Source organism: Balaenoptera physalus (genome assembly GCF_965194825.1).
Source record: "Balaenoptera physalus genome assembly, chromosome: 4".
In the NCBI taxonomy this organism is placed as follows: domain Eukaryota; kingdom Metazoa; phylum Chordata; class Mammalia; order Artiodactyla; family Balaenopteridae; genus Balaenoptera; species Balaenoptera physalus.
The window spans coordinates 32,786,927-32,807,011 of record NC_138891.1 but is presented as its reverse complement, the minus strand read 5'-3'; the positions used below and the strand labels follow the sequence as shown (position 1 = coordinate 32,807,011).

The following is a 20,085-nucleotide window of genomic DNA, read 5'->3' as shown; positions in this document are numbered from 1 at the left end:
TGAAGCAGCAGAGCCTCCCTTTTTCCTGCTGGTCTTGAAGAAATAAGTTCTCTAGTCACAAGGAAATGAGTTCTGCCAACAACTATGTGAGCTTAGAAGAGGACTCAGTCTAGATGAGAACTCAAGGCCTGGCGAACACCTTAATTGCAGCCTTGTGAGACCTTGAGCAGAGGATTCTAAACCATGCCTGGACTCCTGAGCGGGGGAAACTGTGACATAGTAAATAGGTATTGTTTTAAGCTGCTAAGTTTGTGGTAATTTCTTGTGCAGCAATAGATAACTAATATAGCAGAGGAGCAAAGATTCCCACCCAATCTGACTCCAGGATATGTGCTTTAAATGCTGGTTCTCAGATTCTTTCTGACACCAGATGAGAGATTTTTTTTTTTTCCCCAAACCAACTAATTCGCTATTTCTCCAACACCACTTAGGTGTTCTACAATTGAAATTCCAAAGGTTTGACAGGAACTGGGGACAAAGACCAAATATGTATATCCCATTATACCACATTGGTCTTTAAGACCTTTTGGAGGAGGAATGTGGCCCATACCAGCGACTAAGTGAACAACCAATGACCTCATGGCCACTGACTGAGGGACAAATGCCCCAGTCTTCATACTTTAGGACTTTCTGACTTCTAGCTCTATCCCGAGCCTGTGCTATCACCCCTAGAATGCGTAAAGGCAGGAAAAAGTAAAACTTTGAAAGGAGAATTTTTAATATATAAGAGGCAAGAAAACATTGGCTAAAGGTTAGGAGTTTTCGCATAGGTCATATTCATTTTGATTCTGTGAGGTAAGTCAAAGGAGATACGGAAAGTGAAGCTCAGAGAAACTAAATAACTTCTCCAAGGTTACGGTCATGGGAGAGGCCCTGGGATTTGACCCTGGGCCTGACACCCTCTTTCTCTTCCTTACCACACCACCGAAGAACAAAAGGGGAATATATCAACTATCTTCTAGTTTCCAGTGGATTGGCAGAATTCTTTAAGGAAGGACTATAATCAGGAAATTTCCATCTCCACAGAAAGAAGAACTAAAGAAAATGAATGATAATTAAACCATAAAGGATTTAACTTAATCCTAAGGAAGAGCTTTCCAGGAGTAAGGTTAATTAAACACTAACAAGATTTTATTTAAGAAAAAAAATCGAAAGGCTCTAAAATTCTGCTTCCAGATTTCTGTTTATAAAGTCTCATGTAGAAACAGCAAGAAGAAAGGTTGGGGATAATTTTTCAAGCCGGTCAAAATGCTTGCAAGCCCAAGGTCTTCAAATTTGACCATAAGGATGAACTGAGTAAATACTGTAAAGATCAGTCATAGTTTTCTGGGAACCTATAGCAAATGTTAATAACATTAAATGTTTACATGTTAATTTCCAAGTTTGAAATAAAAACTAGCTTTTCTCATGAAATCATTGGTATTATTTTTCAAAATTATCAAGAAAGAAAGCAAATGGATTCAGGCACAGGTTTCTGCACTTACATAGTGTATTTCCTTTACAGGTGAAGGATTTCAGACCCTGCACCATCCCCCTGCCCCACTGCAGGGCTGCAAAACTTCCCTCCTACCCCATGGCCGCTGCTTTGTACTCTTTCCTTTTGCTGCTGCAGATCCATTGCTGCATGAAACCCTGTATTCAGGCCCAATCCTTTGATGCATCATGGGCAGTGTTGGGACAGGAGATTTAGGTGACTTCATGTGCCATGGGGTGGGGGCAAAGGTATTAAAAAGTGAGGGGGGTAACCCCAAATTCTACGTATTTGTGTACACCTTTCCTGCCCAACTCTCCAGATCTGGCCCGAGATCCCCCAATCCCATCTTTTCTTTCCACCCTACTTCTACGCCCAGCTCCTACCCTAAGTCTTTTGACAAAATGCCCAAGAGAGCAGTGGCTTCCTCTGGATGTAGCTGAGTCACATTCTTAACTCCTGGTGTAGTCCAGAGGCCAGCCCTTTCCATTTATAGAACTCTTATCAACATCTAACTGAAAAGAAAAAGAAAGGAACGGTAGTAAAGACAGCACTTTCTTGGTTGAAAAGAATGGGACCATGAATTCCAACTTAGAAATAAAAGGAACAAAAGGGGCTGGGCAAGGAATGCTCACAAACAATAACAAAATTTGGCAGTAGCAAAACTCTTTAAAATAACCATATCATTTGGTTCAGGGATTCTATTTTTAAGGATTAAACAATGGAAAGATAAATAAGATCTACATTAAGTAGAGTGATATACCGTTTTCATCAATTAGAAGTCTCAACATGGTAAAGATATGGAACTATCCCCATTTCACAGATGAATAAACTGGGCACAGAGAGGTTAAATAACTTGCCCAAGGCCACACAGCTAGCAAGTGGTGAAACCATGATTCAGAACTAAGCAGCTGGGGCCCAGAGGCCATGCCCTTTACCACTCTGCTCTCCTACCTGCCCCCTTGCTCCCACAGCCCCAAGCCACTGTTCTCACAGCATTTTCCCCTCCCTGTGTGCCTGTTTCTTCTGCTAGAAAGAGCAAGAACCACATCTTACCTTGGCATCTCCGAGTGCCTGGCACACAGGAAGTACTCAAAATATTTTATTGAACCCAACAGAATGGTGCATTAGTAAGTTGTCTAGTCAATGGGGCTTATGCTTCTACCTTTATAGAATTCTCTGTAAACCAGGACACAGACATAGTTCCAAATATACAGACTTAATAACGATTCTTAAGAAAAATAGTTTTCTCAGCTACTCTTCTTTCTTGGTTTAGGGTTGTTAAATTATTTAAATGGTAGATCCAGAATTAATTTTTTAATATGACTTTCTAAATTGGAAATTCCAAGACATTTCTCACCTTTATATTATTTGAGAGCAAGGATCAAGTATTTTCATTGTTTTTCTACAGCGGGGGTTAGGGGGTGCCCAATAAATATTAAATACTGATGCCACCATTAAAACTATAAAATTATAAAGAGGAAAGCAGAGTAAAGCTTTTTTTAAAGGAGGATGTATGGTTAGAGGAGGGAAATAAGGAAGGATTTCTTTATGCCTCTTATGTCTACAATAAAAATACTGAACCTGGTGGAAGTTTATGAGACCTGTGAATATGAAATGGTTAAGCAATCACTAAAAGTTAGTTTAAGAAACTGGAGTAGAGCATTCCCAGGCAAAACTGTGGACATTTAAATCTGCCTCTGGTTGATGTGGTGACTTGCTGTGTTTCAATATATAACCAGTCCCCTCAGCCCTGACTACTCTAGTCATCATAAATCCACATAGCCTCTTTGCTTTGACCTCTTAGTATTCCCAGAATTTCACAAAACTCATGATCAGATATGTCATAGAGAAAGTGACCTCCTGCTGAAGAGGTCCAATTTAGGTCAGAAAAGACAGGAACCCTTTTCTGGTAACCATTATTATTTGTTTTGATAAAACTATTGTATTTCTCAGGGTTCTCCAGAGAAACAGAACCAATAGGACATGTGGGTCTCTCTCTCTCTCTCTCTCTCTCTCTCTATATATATATATATTTCCTTAAACTAATTGGCCACATGATTGTGGGGACTGGCAAGTCTGAAATATGCACGGCAGGCTGGCAGGCTGGGGGCCCAGGGAAGAGTTGATGTTGCAGGCTCAGGTCTAAAGGCTGTTTAGAGGCCAAATTCCTTCTTCCTCTGCGGACCTTGGTCTTTTCTCTTAAGGCCTTCAACTGATTGGATAAGACTCACCCACATTACAAAGGATAATCTGCTTTACTCAAAATCACCAATTTAAATTTTTTTTTGAATTTTTGAATTTTATTTAATTTATTTTTTATACAGCAGATTCTTGTTAGTTATCCATTTTATACATATTAGTGTATACATGTCAATCCCAATCTCCCAATTCATCCCACCACAACCACCATCTCCCACCCCCACTTTCTCCCCTTGGTGTCCATACATTGTTCTCTACATCTGTGTCTCTATTTCTGCCCTGCAAACTGGTTCATCTGTACCATTTTTCTAGGTTCCACATTTATGTGTTAATATACGATATTTGTTTTTCTCTTTCTGACTTACTTCACTCTGTAAGACAGTCTCTAGATCCATCAACGTCTCTACAAATGACCCAATTTCATTCTTTTTTATGGCTGAGTAATATTGCATTGTATATTCTTTATCCATTCATCTGTCACACCGGTCAGAATGGCCATCATCAAAAAATCTACAAACAATAAATGCTGGAGAGAGTGTGGAGAAAAGGGAACCCTCTTGCACTGCTGGTGGGAATGTAAATTGATACAGCCACTACGGAGAACAGTATGGAGGTTCCTTAAAAAACTAAAAATAAAACTACCATATGACCCAGCAATCCCACTACTGGGCATATACCCAGAGAAACCATAAGTCTACCATTTAAATGTTAATCATATCTAAAAAATATCTTTACAGCAACATCTGGACTGGTATTTGACCAAAAACTCGGTACCATAGCCTAGCAAGTTGGCACATAAAATTAACCGACACAACCATCAATATTCTTTTTTATGCCAGTTATTACAGCTACAATTCATTCAGCCAATAGGAAGAGACATACCTTTAAATTTCTCCCCAAAACAAATCAAACCAGTCCCGCTTCAAATTGTGTAATATTTCTGTGGACTAAAATCTATATCAAATATCCTTTGGCCAGATTCTTCCTCGGCCTACGTATTACCCAATAGTAGTTGCTATCATTTTTCAGTATCAGCATGATGGCTTTTATCCTCTTTGACTACGTGTTTCCAAGGAGGCACCACAGAATAAGGTGCTATCACATTCCCCCAGCATGGTATCTCTCATCGGTTAAATTATCCCAGTTGCTTTGATACAGGTAAGTAATTGCAGCCCCTTTGTTTATAAATCTGTGTCTTGGATTAAACATTCATGGCGCCCATACAGTGAAGAAAAACGCAAAAGTATTCTACCTCTAATGAAAGTTTAATCATGATCTGATAGCAGGGGCTTACAAAACGCCCAAAGCTGCAACTGGGTGGCATGATCTCCTTGCTGGTCAAAAAGTAGGGGTTGCACACACTCCACCTGGGTATCTATGCCAGCCATCTCACTTCACTGCCAGCCCTCTCTCTCCCACCCGAACAACTTCCTTCTTCTAATTCCTTACATTATCTAAACAGCTATGGAGCCCTCGGACCGGGAACAGAGCTCCCAAGAGCTGGATTTAGAGGAGATAACTAGGAAGATTTCATTTCTGGACAAGTGGAGGGAAATCTTTAGTTATCACCGGTAAGATGTTCTCATTTTCTCATTTCTCTAGAACCAGAGGGATTTTAGGTGTTTAAGTAATCAGCTTTTACACTTCCCACGTGAGAAGTGTCCGTTACAGATTTACATTTTAAATGCTTCAGGTATAACTGTTTGCAGAAAGAGCCATCCCTAGCAAGGTTGAAGTTGAAGAGGTTTGAGGGTATAAGGGTTGAACATAGTGAGTAATTTTCTTGATGTTTTCTCTCTTTCATTTATAGGTTGGGAACCAATAATACAACTTCTCAGGTAATTATTTTCCTCAAAGCTAGTGTGTTTTCCTCTAGCTGCTTCTTCAAAACAATCACATTAACAGCATAATCTGCATTTATTCTGTGCGCATAATGTCACTCAGGCACCCAGCATTTAATGTGTGAAAACACAAAACTAGAAACCTTGTTGAAGATCTTTTCTTACGCTTTCTTTTTTCATAAAAATCTCTTCCTACTTTTTCTTTTTAATTGGGGTATAGTTGCTTTACAATGTTGTGTTAGTTTCTGCTGTACAATGAAGTGAATCAGCTATATGTATACATATGTCCCCTCCCTCTTGGACCTCCCTCCCGCCCTCCACCCCATCCCACCCATCTAGGTCACCACAGAGCACCAAGCTGAGCTCCTCTTCATCATTAGAAGCACATGTGGTTATTATTTTAGAAAAAAATATATGAGAATCTAGAGTTCCTACACTTGTGAAATAACACTAGATTCTGACACCCAAGTGCTTCAGTGATCCTGAAGAAAAGTCGTTCTGAAAATAGTTACTGTCTTGATTCAGCTTCTGAAAAATTGTTTTCCTTACCATCTTCAAATAAGGAAAAGATGACTGAATTCAGGTGTTAAAATGTATTTTAAAATCTGTTATACAGTATAAGATGAAAGATGTTTTTCTCTCACGTCACCTGAAAAGGTTAGAAGGTAATGGACTTTGTGTTTCAGTTATTAATTCAATCACTGAACAAACACAGCATAAAATATTAAGGTGATTTTCTTGGCACTAATATATGATACAATCAAACAACTGAATTATTAATATTTTAACTATTAACACTAAAGCACCTTGCTCCAAGTAACCTGTGATCAAAAGCCTTGTTATTTGTGCTGAAACTCTCTTACACAGTCTATTAGAATTGGGGAGATAAGACTTCTATTTTAGTCCTGAAAGTATTAAATGGAGCTAGCTATCATTTGGGGGAATAGAATAGTCAAAAGATAAAACAATCTTTGCAAGGAAAAAAAAAAAAATGTCAAGTTATGCTTTACACAAGGTGGGGGAAACCCCCTGCCAAAAATGTAAAGATTTTCCATGTGATTTACGAAATGCATCTTATCCCACCAGTAGTCTGTGACTTGGATGCTGTGTTTCTGAGATAAGAAAGCATCTTAGCCTCTAGGAATCCAGAAAAACTAGGAAGGCAGTTTCCTTCATGTTTCAGCTACCAACTAGGCAAATTTGTTTCATGAAATTAGGATAGAAGTAAATTGGAAGAAGAATCAATGCTAACTTATATTTAAATGCCGTAAGAATCAGTTAAGAAAAGTAAAAATAGATTTTTTTCTTAAAGGTAGGGGGTGGATTTTTTTAAGGAAGAAAATTATTATATTCACTTGCTAAGCAACAGGAATCTGAGAGAATTAAAAGGAGGTAACCTGACTTTGTTTATTGGTCAGTTAACAACATAATGACAAATACTTCATATAGACTGGAAGATTCACTCATTGTTTATAAAATGTTGCCTTCTCAAAACAAGAGACAGTGACATTTACATTCTTCTATAAACATAATTTCAAGTCAAGGTCTTGATAGCGTTAATTATGTTTCCATAGTTACACTTAACCTCTCCGAGTCACATAAAACTTAGGAGAAACCCTTTTGACACAGACACTGGGATTTTTCTGCCTCTTTTATTGCTATTTATGAAAATTTTCAGACATCTTTAAAAGGGAGACAACATTTTCTGAACACTGATATTTCAGAGAGAAAGAGAGAAAAGAGGGGAAAAAAGGTCATCACCAGCTCTGTTTGCTTTGTTTTTTGGTGGTGGCATTTTACACAGAATCGTGAAGGCAACCATATATCTGCCGGTGAAACTGAAGATGGAACGGGAATACCTCAGCCAAAAGGACACGGACAGTGGCCATCAAGTAGCCTTTGTTCTGTTCCCAAACCCTCTACCATCTCTTCAAAATCGGGCGGCTTTCCTATCTCCCTAGCAGTGGCCACGGTAAGTATAGCTTGTCAATTAAACATGAAATGAAACATAATCTTCCCCAAACAACAAGGCTGGGGAATCTTATCTGCTGTCATGTGAGAGTATTATGGAAGATAAGACTACAGACGGTGGTTACTGGTAAAAGGCGAATATAATTAAAATGACTTATTTATGGTATTTTTCAAGGACACCGGTGATGTTACAGGCTTTTCCTCCCAAACTTTCAGCCTCTCTATTTACTCCCTCAGTGTGACAGTCAAGTGTGAAGCCATGAGGGAGTTAAATTCAAATAATTTACCATATAAGGTAGGACAGGGCAGATGGGGAGGACTGCAAAGGTGGAAGACGAGGTAGATGTGGGAGACAGGACCCCTGTCCTGTGTGGGCAGGAGGGAGAGAGATGGGGGCACGTTTCCAGGCCCAGTCCTGGGGCAAAGAGATGATCTCAAGAAAGAAGCGTTCCCTGGGGCTGCCAACTAATAAGCAGATTTGAAAAGAACCCGATGACCTGGAAGCTACTGTTCCCAGGGACTATTTGTTCCATTCAAAACTTGACCAGTGTTGGGGAGAGGGGCTGAGGCACAGACCCAGATGCACCCCATTGCATGGGCTGGGGGCAATGCCTTGGCGAATGGCCAAAGGACCAGCTGTCGTGGTCAAAGAGGCATGATCGGGAACTGGGGAAGTGAAGCCAGGGGTCGAGGCAAGGAAAAAGCACCAGCGAGGGTGAGAGATCCCTCCAATAGGATTGTCCTGTAATATGGCCCTTTCAATCATAGTGAAAATCAGGGCTTCTAGGGACAGTTTTCCCACATTCACCCCATTTCCTCAACCTCCAGACCACATTCTAGATACTTAGGCAGAGACCTCTCCTGGGGCCCTAAGGACAAAAGTCAGAAGAAGCACTTCCTTCCTGAGGACACGCTGCCCTGCACCTGGGCACGCTTGCAGAACCCACCCGGGACCAGCCTGGTCATCTGGGCAAAGACCAACAAGGCCTACGGTCAGACCTGCCATGTAGTCTGTGCCCTGCAGGCGGGGTCCCTGATGAGAGGCAGGAGTGGGGGCCAGACCGCCTCTGGGGAAACCTCACGCTCTCCACCTGCTTTTCGAGCCCAGAGGCCAGGCTGGCCCTGACTGCGTATTTCCAACCCTCCGAGCAGCTGTTCCTGAGGCTCCCCAGACGGAACATCAGACACAAGGACTCCAGCCCCCGTGTTCTTTTTCATCATGCACATCCTTACAGGCTCCACAGAGCAGCCCTCTCCACTGCCGTAGCTGCGGCACAAACGTGCAGGGAGGCCCACGTGCTCTTTCTTATCTTCACAGATCTTTCTGCCTCAAGCCACTTACCCTCTTGTGCTCCAATGCCGGATGTCACAGGAAGACAGGCCGGCAGGGCTCTCTTGAGATGCTGCACTTTGCTCACTGGCCTCAAAGTCCCTGGACAGTGCCTTAACTTGTGTCTTAGGTGTCTAGTTCATCACTCTCCTTTTGAGTAATGAAGACAGGTAATGTGTAATCCTATTAGCATCTCCAGCCTCAGTGGTTATTCCGCCTACACTGTGCTGTAGAAACAGTAGTTAGAGCAACTACAGCGCCCCTCAATATCCTCGGGAGATTGGTTTCAGGAGCCCCCAGAGGAAACCAAAATCCTCCGATGCTCAAGTCCCTTATATAAAATGGCCTAATACCATCGGCACCCCCATACCCGCAGATACAGAGGGCCGAGTGTATCCATATTTTATTGTAAAAGGTTTATAATGAACACTTGAATAAAAAAGTATTATTGGCTACTAATGAGTTTCTATGGAGAATGTCATTTTAAAATCTACACATATCAGGAAATAGGCTACCTTTTGTATGGAAAATAGAGAAAACTGTGATTCTACACTGATACCGTATTTGCCTGTATATGCACACAGAAATTCCAGAAGACTTCCTAAGATGTAACAGTAGGGGGAGGGAGAGGCGCAAGAGCCCTGGGTCGGGGGGGAGTCTTCTCAGCATAGCTTTTTGTACCCTCTGGATTTTGAACCATGTGAATGGACAATCTATTTCTAAAAACACCGTCATGCATTTTAAAAACAGGAAAAAAAGGCATTCACAGGTGTTTCCAAAGTCTTCTAGTTCCTCTCTATTTAGTGGAGGCAGGAGAGTCTGGGTCTGAATTCTCCCACTTGTCTGCAAACACAGACGTGATGCAATTGGAGACCTCCTCGGTGACTTTTCCAAGGTAATTCTCTCCCTTTGGAAAAGGCTGGGAGACGAAAGAATCAGACCTGATGGAGTGTTCAGGAAGTCCCAGAAGCAAAGAGAATTGATTTTTCTTCAAAAAAAAAAAAAACAACAAATTTGGACATATTCCCATTATGAGGACCAGATGATAATGTGTCCTTTAAATAACAGTAGCATTAATTAAACACACCCTGGGATTTCAAGATGATGAGCCTTGGGATTCTGAATACTCGTGTCCAGGGAGGCAGTTTGGAAGCTTGACCAATTCTAATTGACATTTTGGCCGTGCAGCCGCCTGGCAAATTATTAGCGCGATTGGATCCTAGCACTCACATGAGAGTGCTTTTCGTTGTCATTCTGCTGTTCTCATTTCCCCCCTCCATTTGGAATTGCGATTCGTAGCATTTCATGACATTGGCACACACGTTTTGCTGGGAATCTGCTGAGAAAGTAGGGAGTGGGCAAAGCAGCCAATGCCCCTTTGCTTTCCCCAGCTCTCCTGTTTCTCGCCTTGTGTTGCCCTATTTCCAATACCACAGGGTTCTTCCTTCCCCCAGCCTCACGTCTTATAGTGTGTGTGGTGTCATGAAAGGCGGGCAAGGCTGCTGGCCCAGGTGGGATCATTGGAGAAGGTGAGGGTCTTCCTCTGGGCTGTTCCACAGCAACACCCCCTCCCCCCCTGTGCTTCCCACCAGCAGGAGTTTCTCATCCTCCTCCACAGTCAGGCCCTTCTGCAGGACCTAGCCTGGAACACATTCCTATAGCCTCTTTTATCAGCAGCCAATAAACAAACCCCTAGTGTATTTGCAATATCACCCAGCAGGATCATATTAAAACTGTAATACTGGGAGATCAAAATATTCTGGGGGAGAACCAGAAGGATGAAGCTCTAATCGAGGGTAACAGGCAACGGGCTGGCTTTAGGGGAGCAGGAGGCACAGCCTGGTAACCCCAACACAGGTCTGGCTGATAGATGGTCCTCAGTAGATGTTTAATTAATTCATTCATTCATTGCCTCTGGGAGATCCCCAAGAGAGGCATCTCTGTACAGGGCAGTGGGTGTCATTTGTGTGCCCCTTCAGAAGCATACTCTACCCCTGTCCGCCCTGCTTTCTGCGCTGGAGACTGAGCTGTACTCACTCCATCAATAGGGCTCCCTCCTCTGACTTCCTGTTGAGTTTGACCAATGGGAGCCCTGGAGGGAGCCTGGAGGGACGGAAGGGAATGAAGTCAGGTGTGCAAAGCTGGCTGAATCCCTCTCCTCAGAAGGCAGTCCTCTCCCAGGACTCTCTTCTCCCTTCCACCCCTCCAGGTGTCGGGGACGTAAAAACTTCTCACTCTTGCTAACCCTGGGACCCTGCATTAGCCACTGTTGTTGCCCCACATGCAGCCCACATCTTTGTAAATGGTCCCTGAATTAAAGTTTCCTCAAGTTAATTATCCTGACTTGAGTGCCATCTCTTTCCTGCTGGGACCCTGACTGGTCCCAGTTGAAAGGCTTGCATTTGATTCCTGGCACTACCATTTACTATACATGTGACCTTGGGCATACCACTTCACTGCTCTGGGCCCCAAGTCCTTTAACTGTAAAACAAGAGAGCCGAATCAGATTTTTAAAAATTCAACAACTACTTCTTGCGAGCCTACTCTGTACCAGGTACTGCACCAGATGCTGAGAAATCGATGGTGAACCCAGCCAGGTCAAGAGACTACCACTCTATTTGATGGGCTAGTTTAGAAATGTCTTCTTAGGACACAGTAATTCTAAACTCTCTGATTCCATGATGGTCCAGTAATTTCTAAAGCAGGAAAAGATTGAGGGAAGGAGCTTCAAAGAGAATTATTCTACTTCAAGTTGTGGGCAGGAAGCATGTGGGCGAGGACTGGATGGGGACAGGTGGTCACAAGAGGTCCCTCTAAGACCAGGGACAGTGGACCAGGCAGTCAGGGTAAGGAAATGAAATCTGTTGGGAAGAAGGATCCAGGACCTGTGTGTGTGTGTGTGTGTGTGTGTGTGTGTGTGTGTGTGTGTGTGTGTGACAGAGAGAGACAGAGAGAGAATGATCACCATCATTATCGTCATCACAGCAATCAGGGAAGAGAGGTATTCCTGGAAAACTAACAAAGTAAAGAGAGAAAAACCGTGCTTGATTGTGTTAAATAATAACAATCATTAGAGTCATTTATTAGGACCATTTACCATTTGTGTCTAGTTACCAGGCAGCACAACAACATACATGTATCATTGACTATGTGTCAGGTTAATCTTGTTATAAATTATATGGATATGAAAGTCGGTGTTGGGAGGAGGGATAAATTGGGAGATTGGGATTGACATATACACACTACTATATATAAAATAGATAACTAATAAGGACCTACTGAACAGCACAGGGAACTCTACTCAGTACTCTGTAATGCCCTATATGGGAAAAGAATCTAAAAAGAGTGGGTATATGTATATGTATAACGGATTCACTTTTGCTGTACAGCAGAAACTAACACAACATTCTAAATCAACTATACTCCAATAAAAATTTTTAAAAAAAAGAAAGTCAGTGTTACATAAGTAAGGTGAGTCATCTTTGTTGCCACCCTGGACACAGGGGGCTCCCTGAGAAGCCTGCAGCCCCCCTGTTCTAGGCCTTCCCGAGGTGAATCTGGACAACGGCACTCCCTACGTTGGAGGGGGCAGCTGGCAACAGAAACGGGAGTTTGATTTGGCTTACTGAATTTTTTTACTTGAATTTGAATTCTAAGCTTTCTTAGCCACAATTGTCTTAGTCTGTCACATTATCCATGGCTTCTCCTCCCTCACTCCCGCCAGTCTCTGGTCTTTTTCCCTCTGGTTCTGGGACTTTCTTCCATGCAGCATAAGAGGTTCCAGTGTAGACAGGCTGTGTTTTCACAAAGGTAATAACAGCACTTACGGTTCCCACAATCCTTTCCATACTTCTCCTCTTGCAGGGATAGCTTTCAACTTCAGTGATGGGGACAGAGCAGGGGTTATCCCCATTTCAGGATAAGCAAAGAAAGTCTTAGAGAGGTTTGACAATCTGTGCCCGTTCATGTGGTCGGCGAGGAGCGGAGCTGGGGCTTCTCAACCCTGGAGTCAGGAGCGAGCCGTTTTCTTCTGTGCAGTCTTGATGTCAGGGAGACACTTTCTGTCCATATTCAGTGCTCTGCTGGGGATGTCCTGGGGTGGTGGCCCTCTTTGGTTAAGGTGCACACCGAGTCTGCATCTCCCAAGAGCAGCCTTTGTGCTTTCTGCCCCCTCTCCTTGATGGACACCGGACAGATAATTTTCCTTCAGGTGCAATTCTAGGCTCTTGCTTATTCTGAAATGCACCTGTCTCTATTTCTCTGTAGAGGCAATCTTTCCTTTTGAGGGTGGGTGCAGAGGTGGCCAGGAAATAAACTCCAGCCACGGAACCAGACCCTGGGTTGAGCTGGGGAAGACTGTTCCAGATGCATGCTTCTCCTGCATCTGTCCTTCTTGGAAACCATTAGAGCCCGTGCTATGCACAGCTGGGAAGAGGTACCCTGGCTCTGGACCAGTTGGGCTTCATGTTCCTTTTGTCCACACTCTTCAACTGGCTCCAAATGCCTGAGTGTGATATTCAAAGCCCTCCAGGGTCAGACCCAAGGCACTTTCCATTCTGAGCTTCCACTGACTTCCTGCCCTGTGGCCCCAGAACACACAGTGTTCTAGACCCAGTGAACTACTCACTGTTGCTGGATACCCTGGTACCATGCGTGTGCGTTTGCAGATCTCTCTCTCTACCCAGCATCCCCACCTTTACAGGCGACAGACCACTGTGAGGTCTGTCACCGCGTGTGGGACATGTGTCTGTGCTGGAGCATGGGGTGCTTTGGGGATATGGCAGTAAGTGACACTGAATAGCACTGAGTTACCTCGTGGGAAAGTCAGCCCCTTCTCCACTCTGGCAGGCCAGGGAGAAGACCGGGTAAAGGACAGCACACATTCACACCTCTTTAACGCCTCTTATCTCCCTTTTTAATTACAAAGAGTGCAGGGCTCAGTCAGAGCTTTCACAGGCAACAGTTTCTAGCATAATCCAATAACATCGTTTTATTTCTGTTTCTTTTTTTATTATGGCAAGTGATTTTGATTCTCATTTAAGGATGTGGTATAAAGTGTCCTTTTAAATAAACGCTTTATTTATTTATTTATTTATTTAAATAAATGTTTCCTTGTGAAATGGGGATTAAATGAGATAATGCATATATCTGACCCTTTGTAAGCTCTTAATGACGGTGAACTGATTTGAAATAGAGAAACTGCCAACCTCCCTACCAAGAAAGGAAGAAAGAAAGAAAGGAAGGAAGAAATGCTTTAAATAAATGTTTTCTAAGTTATAAAAGAATGGCCCAAGCTAATGAGAAATATTAATTCAATAATCATTGGCATACAAAAATGACAGCAGTTATAAGGATGGCACATACAGGATTAAAGTTGGGGAGGCGGATCAGTGGTGTTAGAATGGGTACGAATACCAGCTCTGCCTGACTTGCTGGGTGACCTTAGGCAAATACTTTCCTGTAAAAGGAAGATGATAACAGTACCTTTCTCCAGGAATTAAATTAACGTAATGAATGCAAAGCACTTAGCCCAGTGCCTGGTGCGTAGAAAATACTCAATAAATGCTAGATGCCATCTGCCAGCCTAGTTTAAATGCCACCTCTTCCACGAAGCCTTCCTGAGTACTTCAGTCGGAAGTTCTCTCTCCCTATCCATACCCCACACAGGACCTAGCACAAGCCGAATGATTAATATGCCTCTGATTATAAAGGGATTCCCTTTTTGCCATGGGTTTGGTTTACAAAGGCTTGTACCCAGTTTTCTGGGATTTTCTAAAAGACCGTCTCCAACCTTAACATGCTGCAGAGTATCCAGAAAAAACTTAAAGATTCTAGGGCCAAAAAACAGAGACTGCTTGTTTAATACCAATTTACACCACTATTGAACTCAGACTGAAATCAGAGTCCTACCTATTCCTTTTTTCTGGAGCAAGAGAGAAAGACCCAAACGTGGGAGAGACAGGAGTTACAGAGTCATGGTTAGAGGAATGAGAGGCATAAGGAGAGAGCAGTCGCCCGTCACGGATCTTAAGGGGGTACAGGGAAGATGGCTGGCAATGGAAGGTGAGACAGACACAGAGACAGAACTCGGATGGGGAAAACAAGGTGCGGAGTTGACACTCTCAGCCTTCAGGATAAAATGTCCTAAGTGAACCCTATGCAAACCTTTTGCACAGAGCTGCACAATTACAATCAGGGAATAGAGTAATGTGTGAACCTGACTCTAGGAAGGGGACAGGCCCTCCTCCACGGTTTCACCACCTGGCTTAAGTCTGTTTGCTGAGGGCTTGTGTCTAGGAAGAATTCTCTTTGTTGGAACCATTTATTTCCCCTCTTTTCAGAAACTGCGCCAGAGCCTCTTTGGAAATACAGACCAGGTCTTCAGCTCTGACTGGACAGAGGCCTATTTCCGGTTTCATGATCCTTTTTCTGACCTGGCTTTCGCTTTGGAAATGGGAAAGGTAATAGCAGGTGATAATTTTTTAAAGTCCTAATCCCATGCTCCCTGTCTGTGTTTCCTTCCATCCTCCTCCATACGAGGCGTGTTTTCATTATCATCATACTGTAGAAACATATCGACAATTTAAAATTTAACCTTAAATGATAACAGACTATTGAAAATTATGACACGCTACCTAGGATGTCACAAAGTCTCAAACTCCTCCCCACCCTCTTCCAAATTTTCATTTTCCTGGCTCTTTTCTCCAGGTCCTAAGCATTCCTAAGAATTTAGAGGCAGGAAGAGATCTAGGAGTTTCTTTCTGGCTTGTTTAAAACCTCAATAATTCAAATCATGGATCCCTAGGCAGGCAGAATTTCAAGAGCTAGCCGACTAGTTCCTTACCTCCTGCAAATCTGACAGTTGGACATGAGGCACGAGCCCAGTGAAGGTGGGGCAGAGGGGCCAGGCATCCCGGGGTGCCAGCCTATGGAGCTCCACAGAGAAGCTAGTCATCGCAGATTCTAGCCCAGCCGTGGCACCCGGCCACAGCCCATGGGGAGGGATGGCACACGTAGAGAACAGTGGCCCTTCCCTAAGTCTAGGGGATGCTGTGTGCCAGAAGGGAAAAGGCTGCCGAGAAGAATAAATAATGACATCCATTTCCAAGACTTCTCTTTTATAACGTGGGCCCTGAGGCTTCCACCACCGTTGTAAAGCCCTGCTCCTCACTATTCACCCTCCGCTTCTCAGGGAGGTGCCCGAAGCATTCAGATGGCTGTACAAGGACCCATCATTAAATATCTGTTGTTTACAAGGAAGGGAAAAGACTGTAACTTTCTCAGGTAAGAGGCCTATGAGAAGTATTTGAAAAGAACTACCCATTTCCCGAGAACCTTTATAGGCTAAATAAGCACCAGGGAAAATCCCCCAGGTTGCCTCAGGAAGGGGACTTGCCTCATAAGAGGACTTGCCTCGTAAGACAGAAACGGCTCTGGCTCTCCCAGAGAGACTGAATTTCGTGACTAGGCAGAGCTCTTCCAGAGTCCCTTTCAATGTTCAGTTGCAGGGGTAACACTGACAGCTTTTATGCTCCACTGCCGAGCAGCCTGACAGAGAAAATGAAGCACCAGGTCTCCAGGTAGGCTTACTTGACAACATTTGATAGGAAGTCCCAACCTAACAGTTCCAGAGAGAGAACAAAAGGGGTGATGACAAACCTAATAAATGAAGGATTCATCCTCCTATTTAATCACGCTGACAAAGTACAGCGTTTGGTAGTTGCCTATGTAAAAAATCAGTTCAAATTATTTTGTTCTTAGATGCTAATAAACCCCTATCATGTGTAAGACTCTATGGTTGATATTAGAGGAAACAGAAATAATTAAAAGGCATCTACCTTCCCTCAGGCAGGGTAACTTATCACCCAAAACAGGAACTGAATGTCTAATCTATTCTAAGAACGTGAATTGCCAGCTTCCTTAGAAGCAGAGCCAGAGATGGGAATTCTTCATGCAGGTGATTTATTAAGGGAATGAATGCCCTCAGGAGAAACCCCTAAGAGAGCAGGGAAGCAGGCTAGGGAAGGAGGAGAAGCAGGGGAGGCATGTGGCTTCCAGGTATGTCTAGCCTCTGCCTGATCCATGGGAGCTCTGGGGGGCAACTGCTCCATCTTCAGATAAGGGGGCGGGGCCTTTTCACCTCCCACCCTCATCAGGCATCCTCTATGGACCCTCCTATGGGAACGTGGCACAACTCCCAGTCACTTCCAGGGAAGGTGGCTCCAATTCTTCAGAGAAAGTTGAAAAGTAGGAGCCACTAGCAGCAGTACCCAAAGCAAGGGTGGGGGGGACATGTCCACCAACTGAGTAAAAGCGATCCCAAGGAATGTAGATGGAACACATACAACATTTGCTACATGAATGGAAAGCATTTAGCACAGTACCTGGCATGTGGCAGGTATTACATAAATGGCAATGCGTAATTGCTATTATCGACCTGCTCCGTGAAGCCTTCCTGAACCTTCCCGATCACAAGTTCTCCCTCCTTCCTCTGTAGTCTCACAGCACTTTGTTTTACTCTCATTCTACCTTGGACAAGGGTCTTGGAGTGTGAGGCTTCTGCTACTCATTTCGGTATCACCATAGAGCTAGATGGATTCTATAAATCGGGAGTCCCCAACCGCCGGGCCGCAGACTGGTAGCGGTCTGTAGCCTGTTAGGAACCAGGCCGCACAGCAGGAGGCGAGCGGCGGGCAAGCGAGGGAAGCTTCATCTCTATTTACAGCCGCTCCCCATCGCTGGCGTTACTGCCTGAGCTCCACCTCCCGTCAGCATTATGGTGAGCTGTACAATTACTTCATTATATATTACAATGTAATAATAATAGAAATAAAGTGCACAATGAATGTAATGTGCTTGAATCATCCCAAAACCACCTCCCCCCACACGTTCGTGGAAAAATTGTCTTCCACAAAACCGGTCCCCGGTGCCAAAAAGGTTGGGGACCACTGCTATAAATCATGGCTGAGTTCATTCATTTACCTCTATCATGTGTTTCTTCATCAGGACGACAGTTGTCAATGTTAAACATTTAGAAAATGAGCATAGGAAAGGTCTGTGATGTAAAGATTGGCTCCCATTTCCGGGGAAGTCTCACCCACTGGGATTATTTGATGGAATCTAATGGTTAAGAACAATCTAATGGTTAAGTCAGGAGGCACACTGCCTGCATTCAAATCACTGCTCTACTGTTTAAAGGTGAATGACCAGGGGCAGAGTACTCAACCTCCCTGTCTTACTTTCCTCATCTCTAAAATGGGCCTAATAATATTGATAGCATCCACCTCACAGGTCGTCATAAGGATTAAATGAGGTAATATGTGTTAGGTACTTAGAACAATTCTGGGCCCAGTGAGTGCCAGATGAGTGTAAACTATAAGTTAGTAAGGGGGAAGTCGGCCTCAGATGATTCGTAGGGTGTGATCAGGCAGGAAGAACAGACAGAACTTGCATATTAAAGGCAGACAAGTACATGAGAAAAAGCATGGAGGCAGAATGCAGAAAATATGTCCAGGGAGCTAGTCCATCTGGGGCAGAGGGTTTGCAAAATGGAAACCTGGGAGATAAAACTGGAAGGATTGTTTGGGTTGCACTTGGGAAGGGCCTGTGTTATCGGGTTAGAGAGTTTGGGTGGAGCCCGGCTGGAGCTCAGGAGAGAAGACAGTGTTGGGATTCAGCAGGGGCAGGAATGCACCGGGTGGGATCAGTGGAGAGCCCAGAGGATTAATGCTCTGGGGTGAGGATGCCCGTTCGGGGCGGGCAGAGAGGATGAGGCCCTCCACAATGTTCCCACGGTGTAGGTTGACGAAGGAACCAAACTGACCCATCCTGTACTCAGAAGGGTTCATGAAAGTGGAGGCCCAGGCCCTCAGCTAGGTGGCATTCGTTGCAATGTGTCCCTACCCTCCTCCTGTGCTGAAGTCTGCGCGCGACAAGCAAGCGAGAGCAGGACCACGCACTGGCTGCGGCGCTCGCGGGTGCCTTGTGGGCCGCAGGAGCAGCTCGGAAAGCCACCATCTGCCTTGTCACTGAGGACGCTTACGTCGCCCCGACTCCTGACTACTCTGGGGACGGTGTCACTGAACGGGTGAGTGCACTCCTGCCCGTCCTGCCAGATAGAGGACGAGGAAGCCTGGGTGAGTATTAGACTCACCATGGAGATGGAGGTGGAACTGATGCCCCCGGGTGGACCTCCAAGATGTAAGCATCTGATGTGGCCAAAGGTACCTGCCAAAGAGGCAAGCGTCAAGGGCATACGTAATCCAAGCAGCCAAAATAGAGGTGCCTGCTGTGAATTTCTCCTTCCAGAATTCACCATGATCAAGAATATTCCGTACCCAACAGAAAAGAAGCAGATTCACAGACATAGAGAACAAAGTAGTAGTTATCAGTGGGGAGAGGGAAAGGGGAGGGGCAACATAGGGGTAGGGGATTAAGAGGTGCACACTATTATATATAAAGTAAGCTACAAGGTATGTTGTACAACACAGGGAATATAGCCAATATTTTATAATAACTATAAATGAAGTATTACCTTTAAAAATTGTGAATCACTATATTGTACACCTGTAACTTATATAATATTGTATATCAACTATACTTCAACAAAAAAAATTTTTTAAAGAATATCCCATGCCTGAAATTATCATAAACTCCATTTCCATAGCCACTCTTTTAAACCTGGCTAAATTCTACCTATTAGGGGAAAAATCTGTTTACAGTTTTCCTGCTCCAGATACCATATTGGTTTAAAACTGAGGAATGTAAAAGTGAAGCCAGTGGCCACCCAATCCTACCATGTATGTTTTACATGGCCTTGTGTAAGATAACATGTCAGTTTCTAGCAATGTGATTTTGCAAGGAAACAAAGAACTCCCTTGAGGTACTAACAGTGAGTTGACATCTTCTAGATATAACTTTCATCCTCTGTTTCATTTTTATCTTCTATTTCTGATTTATAGCTCCAGCTGTTTGAACTTTTAGAGAAAGAAGCCACTGAGAAATTCATCTATGATCATTTACAGTGTGTAAGTGTTTAAGTGTTGAGATAATTCCTTTATGTTGAATTGATCTTACAGGAATCTTCTTCCTTTTATAAAGTGTATTTCTAATGATGCTTGTTAAGAAAAGCAGGTCATTTTGAGGACTAAGAGAGGGCAGAATGAGGGAAAGAGAAACCCATCTCTCCCTCCCCACAATCTAGAAAGAGGCCAGATCACACACAGGCCCACTCACAAATGCCTTTCTCCTTGGCTAATCAAACCCAGAGA

At 43.7% G+C, this 20,085-nt stretch overlaps 1 protein-coding gene across 1 annotated transcript in view; it reads left to right on the top strand.

Annotated features, from left to right (window-relative positions):
• Positions 1–1,803: 1,803 nt before the first annotated feature.
• The window catches only part of MINDY4B (MINDY family member 4B), a 46,143-nt gene continuing 27,861 nt past the window's right edge, over positions 1,804–20,085 (top strand). The window contains exons 1-7 of the mRNA XM_082459715.1: positions 1,804–5,244; positions 5,484–5,511; positions 7,319–7,486; positions 15,157–15,276; positions 16,008–16,099; positions 18,737–18,902; positions 19,777–19,842. Of these exons, the coding sequence (XP_082315841.1) occupies positions 5,138–5,244; positions 5,484–5,511; positions 7,319–7,486; positions 15,157–15,276; positions 16,008–16,099; positions 18,737–18,902; positions 19,777–19,842 (747 nt within the window). The 5' untranslated portion in view covers positions 1,804–5,137. The remainder of the gene's footprint in view (positions 5,245–5,483; positions 5,512–7,318; positions 7,487–15,156; positions 15,277–16,007; positions 16,100–18,736; positions 18,903–19,776; positions 19,843–20,085) is intronic.